The sequence below is a fragment of the Antrostomus carolinensis genome, unplaced genomic scaffold (assembly GCF_000700745.2).
Source record: "Antrostomus carolinensis isolate BGI_N321 unplaced genomic scaffold, ASM70074v2 scaffold13453, whole genome shotgun sequence".
Classification (NCBI taxonomy): Eukaryota; Metazoa; Chordata; class Aves; order Caprimulgiformes; family Caprimulgidae; genus Antrostomus; species Antrostomus carolinensis.
The window spans coordinates 21,384-29,367 of record NW_010305924.1 but is presented as its reverse complement, the minus strand read 5'-3'; the positions used below and the strand labels follow the sequence as shown (position 1 = coordinate 29,367).

At 40.5% G+C, this 7,984-nt stretch overlaps 1 protein-coding gene across 1 annotated transcript in view; it reads right to left on the bottom strand.

Moving 5' to 3' along the window:
* Nucleotides 1–3,109: 3,109 nt before the first annotated feature.
* The window catches only part of LOC104522600 (anosmin-1-like), a gene marked incomplete at its 5' end in the record, with an annotated part of 22,316 nt that continues 17,441 nt past the window's right edge, over nucleotides 3,110–7,984 (bottom strand). Inside the window, 3 exons of the mRNA XM_010164934.1 lie at nucleotides 3,110–3,168; nucleotides 3,842–3,983; nucleotides 6,709–6,932. Coding sequence (XP_010163236.1) covers nucleotides 3,110–3,168; nucleotides 3,842–3,983; nucleotides 6,709–6,932 — 425 coding nt within the window. The remainder of the gene's footprint in view (nucleotides 3,169–3,841; nucleotides 3,984–6,708; nucleotides 6,933–7,984) is intronic.

Below are 7,984 nucleotides of genomic sequence, written 5' to 3'. Positions count from 1 at the left end.
CTTATAAACTTCAGTACAGAAAAAAGGTATTTGAATATTTTGTGAATTCTCTAATATGATGAACATAACTCTGATTCTCAGTTTCAGGAATTTCTTTCTTTCTCCATATTTGCTTTCCACAAAACGGTTTGTCATCAATAGGGGATGAGACCTGACGAGATGCACCCCAGAGTCCTGAGGGAATTGGCTGATGGAGTTGCCAAGCCACTCTCCACGATATTTGAAAAGTTATGGCAGTCAAGGGAAGTCCCTGGTGATTGGAAAAAGGGAAACACTGCACGTGTTTTTAAAGAGGGTGGAAAGGAGAACCCTGGGAACTACGAACCTGTCAGCCTCACCTCTGTGCCTGGGAAGATCATGGAACAGATCCTCCAAGAAGCTAGGCTAGAGCACATGGAGGACAGGGAAGTGACTCAACACAGCCTGCATGGCTTCAACAAGGGCAAGTCCTGCCTGACCAAACGAGCAGCCTTCCATGATGGAGTCACTACATCAGTGGAAAAGGAAAGAGCTCCAGATATAATCTATCTGGACTTCATCGGTGGATGAGGAATTGATCAGATGGTCACATCTGGAGGGTAGTGGTCAATGGCTCAATGTCCAGATGGACACTGACAATATTGTCCCACAGGGGTCCGTATTGGGACCAGTACTGTTTAGTACCTTCACCAGTGGCAGTGGGATCAAGTGCATCCTCAAGAAGCTTGCAGATGACACCAAGCTGAGCGGTGTGGTTGACAAGCCTGAGGGACAGGATACCATCCAGAGGACCAGGACAAGCTTGAGAAGTGGGACTGTGTGAACTTCATAAGGTTCAACAAGGCCAAGCACAAGGTCCTGCATCTAGGTCAGGTAATCCCTGGTATCAATACAGGATGGGGGATGAAGGTATTTGGACCAGCCCTGCAGAGAAGGACTTGGGGATACTAGTGGATGAGAAGCTGGACATGAGCCAGTAATGTGCTCTCATAGCCCAAAAGGCCAACCATATTCTGGGTTGCACTGAAACCAGCGTGGCCAGCAGGTCAAGGGAAGTGATTCTACCCCTCTACTCTGCTCTGGTAAGACCCCACCTCGAGTACTGCATCCAGCTCTGGAGTTCTCAGTACAAGAAAGACATGGACCTGTTGCAGCGGACCCAGAGAAGGGTCACAAAATGATCAGAGGGATGGAACACCTCTCCTCTGAAGAAAAGCTGAGAGAGTTGGGGTTGTTCAGCCTGGAGAAGAGAAGGCTCTGGGGAGACCTTATTGCAGCTTTTAAATACTTAAAGGGGGCCTATAAGAAAGATGGGGACAATCTTTTTAGCAGGGCCTGTAGTGATAGGACAAGGGGTCATGGTTTTAAAATAAAAGATGGTAGATTCAGACTAGTTATAAGGAAGAAATTTTTTAGGATGAGGGTGGTGAAACACTGGAACAGGTTGCTCAGTGAGGTGGTAGAAGTCCCATCCCTGGAAACATTCAAGGTCAGGCTGCATGGGGCTCTGAGCAACCTGATCTAGTTGAAGATGTCTCTGCATTGCGGGAGGTTGGACCTCTAAAGGTCCTTTCCAACTCAAACCATTCTATGATTTTACGAAGAGAAGGAAAATATATTTACCACTAATGCCTAAGCTCCTCTCACTAAATATGCCAGGCAAATATGAAGCACAGGTAAGTCTGTAGCATCTGCTGGTAGAAAGAGTGGCCACCTTGTTAAGTTTGAGTATTAAGTGTTTGAGCTCCATTAGTCTCATCATATGATGGTTCAGAGAGCAATGGAAACTGTAACAAAGAATGCAGGGACACTTTGAACATCTTGAACATGAGAAGTTGATTATGTATATTTGTATGAACGTTTATTGGCAGATACTTTCCACCTTCTTGATAATAAATTCAAGTAGTTTCTGTTTACTATTGAAGGATGTCTCTCTGTGTGGCAAATTATTCTAGACAGTTTATACTGCACAATAAGGCAATATGAATTCCCTTGTGGTTAAAAAGGACACTCCTCTGTCTAAACTTGGAAAATGCATTCAAATAAATGCTAAGTCACTGTTTTCCAGATGCCAGAATATTGTACAGAATTCTTTCTGTAAGCAGAATAGCAGGGAGCCAATACATCCATCCTTCTGTTCAAAAGATCCACAGGGAAAAGAAATATGTTCATCAAAAGCCAAAGCCAAAAAGTAGCTCTACAGTGACTTGAATAATAAATATGCCTCAAAATTTCAATTTCTAAAATGTTCAAGTTAACTATTCAGATTTTTAACTAGAAAATCAGTGTTTCTTTTCAAGAAATATTATATACCAGAAAATTTAAAGTGGGATTTTAATAGTTATTCTTTCAGGCCCTATCAATTAATTGTATTAATTGCCCTAGATTTTCAACAATTCTATTAATTGTTATTTGTTTCTTTACAATGGTACATCTACCTTGTATATTTTTTAGCTATTAACTACATTAATAGATGATCTACATGCTAAAACATTTCAGAATAGATACAGATGTATCGTCATTCTCCTCTGTGGTGATACTGCAATTACTAAATACTGACTATTTTAGGGTTTCTGCTACTGGTATTTATTTTACTTACGTCCTTATTTCAGACATATGGATATCTTTAACAGCAAAATACACTAGGGCTTTTAAGAGTTTTAAGTAGAGTTTTAAGTAAAATAGATCATTTAAAAACGCTGATGAGAACATGGTCTCCAGTGTTCAAAGGTATGTATACATCACAGGACAACCTTGCAAATATTAACATTGAAGTCACTAAGAGAAAAAGCTGTATACACTGCACTGTTTCAATTTACTTTAAATATAGAAAATACAAAAACATTATAAGGAACACACTTCTGATTTTCTCACAGGTATTGAGTTGGATGTGATCTTCATTTTGTTGAAGATTGGTGGTACTGAAATGATACTTGCTGTATGTTCCATCCAGGCCTTGATGCAAATACAATTTGTCATGGCTAAGCTACAGAGGAGTACACAGAAGATCGTGCAGGACAGTAACTTCCACTGGAAAAATTGGTTTATTGCTCCTACAGATGTGCCTTTTTCTAGCCTCCGTTTAGGAGCTCAGTTTTTCTCTCAGTTATTTATAATCATCTGAAACAGTCTAATATTTCTCTGGGGGTGGTTTGTAGTGGTGTGGATGATGTTGCTTCAGATGAGGTCCTAAACAAAAGAATAGGAAAATATGCACATATTAAACCCTGAATATGTAACACTATCATTTATCCATACTAAAGTCTTTGTGAGGCATTGAGCTTGCAATCTTACATCTTGTAAGGGAACTATCTGTACCAAAAACTATGTGCATGTTCAGTCTAGTGACTGTGAAAGGACAAAAGAATTCAAGCTGATGAATCTTGGACTAATTCATTACAATTTTTGTTGAGCTTTGCAACATTGAGCTGTACTTTTCAGAACCTTATAAAATGCTGGAAATGGCCATTAAGAGGTCTGCACTGGTTTAGAAATATGATCAGGCTCTAGCTGTGCTGGACTGAATGCACGCAGAAAAATCTAATCTTGAAAGCTAAGCAATCCCAGGCTTAGGTAGTACTTGGAGGACAGACTGTCTTTGAATCTCAAGTGCTATAGGCATAAGCCAAAGAGCTGTGGTGGAATGAATGGCAAATGTCGGACCACAGAAACTGAGTGAGGGGAAGACTGCATTTGCTTCTATCATTGCTGATGGACAGTTACGGGGGGGAAAAACCCAAAGTTTTCATGCCTCTTAAATTCATGGAATGCTACTGGAAGCAATAAAGACTCTTAAGGCTCGAGCTAACTGTTTTCATGTGGAGGACTGAAATTCCTGAAGTCAAAACAGGGTACTACTTACTGTGGGGTGAAAATGGAGGAAGATCGGGTGTTCGGAATGATTTTATTGTAGCTGGCCCTTCCCCACCAGTCGTCAGCACTTGAACTTCCAAACGGTACAGCATCGATGGCCTCAGATTGGGCACAGTAAGTACATAATGATCCTAAAAATAAATAAATTGTGTTGATTCTCAGAGCATCTAAAAGTAGTTGATCTACTCACACAAAGTAGTGGTTTAAACAGGTTCTGTCACTCACAGCAGTCACAAATCATTTTCTTAGAATTCTGTTAAAAGGATTTAACGCATACATCACTTTGTTGAGAGGGTTTGCTTTGAATTTTTTGCTTGCCATAGCAAGCCCACTTTTTTACCATAATGTTATGGTTTCATGTGTAAGAGGTCCAAGATGTTCGTTAGTGTTCTAGAAAATGGATGATGTGCTCATCACTAAAAAAAAAAAATAAAATAAAAAAAATTTAACTTCCTAATCACTCTTTTTAACAAACATGTTCATTATATAAGCTTGTTTTTATTTTGGTTCTGTCTGTGAATTCCACCAATTGATAAATTAATTCATGGCAATACACAGGTCTGCCCCCCTGCTGCAGGTAGTGAAAATAAGTGTGACTACACAGATTTCAGCATATTTATCCCAATTACACCATGAGAATTTGTCCTTTTGTTCTTAATCCCATTTTTGGCATGATGGCCTTAATTTTCAGTGCTCCATACCTTGCACACTTACACCTCTGCAAAATAATCTCAGAGTAAGTTTATAAATGCTCCCAAATGGGGAATACATCTGACTAAAGACTGAAGGGCACTAAGGAAACAAAAGTCCTGATTCACCTTATTCCAAACTGAAAAGGACCAGTCCAGGGACAGGGGCAGTGATGCCTGACAGTGAGGGCATGGTGTGCCCCTGTGACCAGTCAGGCTGGACCAGCCAGGAATTTGCAGGGCAAGTTCCTCCGTCTGGCACTGCACTCAGAGCCAAGCAGAGGGACCTAAGCGGGCTGTGGGAGTAACTGATAATTTGCTGTTACTGCCAGAGCAGACAGTAAATGAGAAAGGAGAGAGAAAAGGTGGGTAAAAACATGTAGCTTTACTGCCAAATTAGCATGTATTCTGAGATGGGGCTGCTCTTAATAGACCTTGCTGAAGCTGTTCTACCTCAAATAAGATACTGAACGGGTAGGAGAGAGAGAAGAGTGCATACATTGTATTTATACTGCCCATTCAGGTGCTCCTCTGGCACTGGGACCTGAGGCTTTCAGCCCCATTGTGTAAATATTAAATTTTTATGAGTCAGAGGCTGCCAATGAGAATGAGTGAATGATTCTCATCGCAAAATACTCTACATTCTGGTGGATTCTGAGAGGCAGGAGGCAGGTTTCTGTTTCAGCTCAAACCAGAGTTTTCTTAACCGGTTGTCATAAATATACGGAGAGATACATATAATAATAGATAATTAAATAAAAGGAATCTCCAGACTCTACACTAGTGAAAACAGAGGAAAACAAAGATAAAAAATATTAAAGCTTAACACAATGTAAAGGGGTGTTTTAAATTAAACTTCACATATATTTCAGACCTTACTGGACCAAAAGGTTATAGAAAGGAACAGAAATTCTGAATAAAACATATGCCTAACTCCTAAAAAGAGAGATGAAAACTGAAGTGAAAATTAACGTCTCATGGTCTGTAACTTTGCTCATCAAGTGGTTGTTTGCAGCCAAAGGTCTGTGACTGAGTAACTGCTTCAGGTAATCTTACAACGTGACTTGCTGAAGAGACCAAGGCTGTATCTGCATCATGCTTCTGCTCTGGACTGTGGCTTGAGCTTGAAGTGAACTAGTGCAGATCACACCAAGTCTGTACTAAGCTGTAACAAAACAGCTCTGCACACTGCATGCTAGCTTACTCCATAGTTTTAGAGCATCCACGGTCAAATTTGTTGCTCTCCCCCAGAAGAACAGGCTTTGAAACACGGGTGCCCTAGCATTAGAGCAGTCTGCTAGGAATTAAGACACAATGGTGAGAACCTTGTCCTGGATTTGTGTAAAATTCCTTGAACGTAAAATGTGTCCAACAAAACATTTTATGCGTTCTTTGATTAAATGAATGCTGTGAAAGATTTTCAGCCAGGTCTGCTCTAGGCATAATCACCTTGATCCACTTCCCTGAAGTGAATGGAAAGATCCCAATATCATTAGGTGACTTTGGATCAAGGCCAGCTGCTTAAGCTCTTTTGTTGACTTTGGTGGATCTGGCAACAGAGTCTGAATGAAGTGTTTTTCACCTGCCTCTGCCAGAGGAGGAACTGAAATAGCAAAGGCTGTCTTAAAGCAAACAAGGGGAAGAATTCAAACTGAATTCTCACACTTTCAATAAACAGTGAAATCTAGTTGTCCTTTAAATTATTTGTCTGTTAGACAATACAGCATATTAGCCGTGGGGGAATGATTTTTATTTTTCTTAGAGCAATGAGTGACTCAAAGGAAGAGAAAATTGTCTTAGATCCATTGACTCGGACACCAAATAATTAGTAAAACTATAATAACTGCCAAGTTGAATAACCTGATCATCAAAAGAAAATAAAAACTGTGTATTGCCACACAGATGATCTCTTCCTCCCTTCAGGCATTTCTCAGACAATGGTTGCTAATTTGACAATTGTGAGCATTAAAATGTTTGATGTGTCATCAAAAAGAGTAGCTGTGCTTTATTTCTCCAGCAAGGAGGAAAAATTAAGCACTTCCTGCTCCAACTTGCCTGCAAAGCCAGAGAATGCTATGCGTGATATCTGCATCACCACTAAACATTCCAAATAGGCCACATATGTATGCACTTACAAAGCTGCTAGTGAAAGAAAGTAACAACTTACTGCTGGTAGTATCTGCGACTGCGAAATGATGCTGTTGGGTAAGCTGTTCTGCCGGCTTTCTGTGGTTACTTCTGCCCAAGTGACTTGAAACCCTGTCATGGGCTGGTGAAGGTCTGCCTTAGATATCTTCCAGGAAAAATGACCAGTGATGTTACCTTCCTGGACAATGAAAGACGCAGATAGATTCTCGGGTTTGGCCAACACTTTGGGTAGAACTGGCACTATAAATTTGGAAAGCAAAAAGATAAGCTAAACTTTGAGAGATAATGTTCAATAATGGTCATTCAGTTCCACAAATCAAGGTCAGAGAGAGCTCTCTCTGGTGTTACCCAGGATCCTGCCACCTTTCTGCCATCACATTTTCAGTGTTAACAAAAGTCTATCTTTGATATATTCCAAAAGTATTTTGTGCCAAATTTAAACCTCAAATCAAACCGACAGCTACAGGTGATAGAAAGGAAAGACTATAGCATGTAAAGGCACAAGTGCCTCACTCACAGGCAACCATCCTGCCCTGTATTTCAGAATAACTGAGCTTCAGTTCTCAATTTTGAGACCACAAGAAAACCCACAGCATAGCACAGAACTCCATCATGCAGGCCAAAAGTAACATTCATGCTCTAAAACTGTAGTACAAGTTAATAGAGACACTCTGATTAGGGGAAACATATGCCTGAGTAGCAGTTGCCTGGGACTAAGGTTGTAATGCTGGAAACTGTCAGGAGGGGTGGTCGGGAAATGGCAATGGTGGCCAAGCAGGACTCTGAAGTGACCCACAAAGCACAGGAGTACCCTTGGGGACCATAGGGACTCAAAGAGTCCCATCCTCTAGCTGAAGAGAGAGGTTTGCAGCCTTGGCTGTGCAAAGCCATGGTTGACCTGACCTAACCTGACAAGAGCCCTGCTTCAAGTGGGCAGTTGGACTAGCTGATCCCAGAGGTCCTCACCAACCAACATCTCCGTGATTCTGCACAATTTTTCATAACCCTCTAGGTATACCTAGCAGCACGGCAACACTGTAAAAGCTATAAGGGTGCCTTTATTTTTTATTTGAGAGCAGAATTAGCCTAAACAAAATCAAACTGAAAAAGTGGCTTGCATCAGCAGCAAAACATTCAAAAGATGGGTTGATGGGCCATGCCAGTATAATTATGTTTACAGTTATCATCTGTCATTATAATTAGTGATATTTTTATTTGTTCTGAATATTTCATTTCCCATTTTAGAATTGCTTTTAAATACTTTTTTCAGTGATTATATCTTCATTTGAAACTAT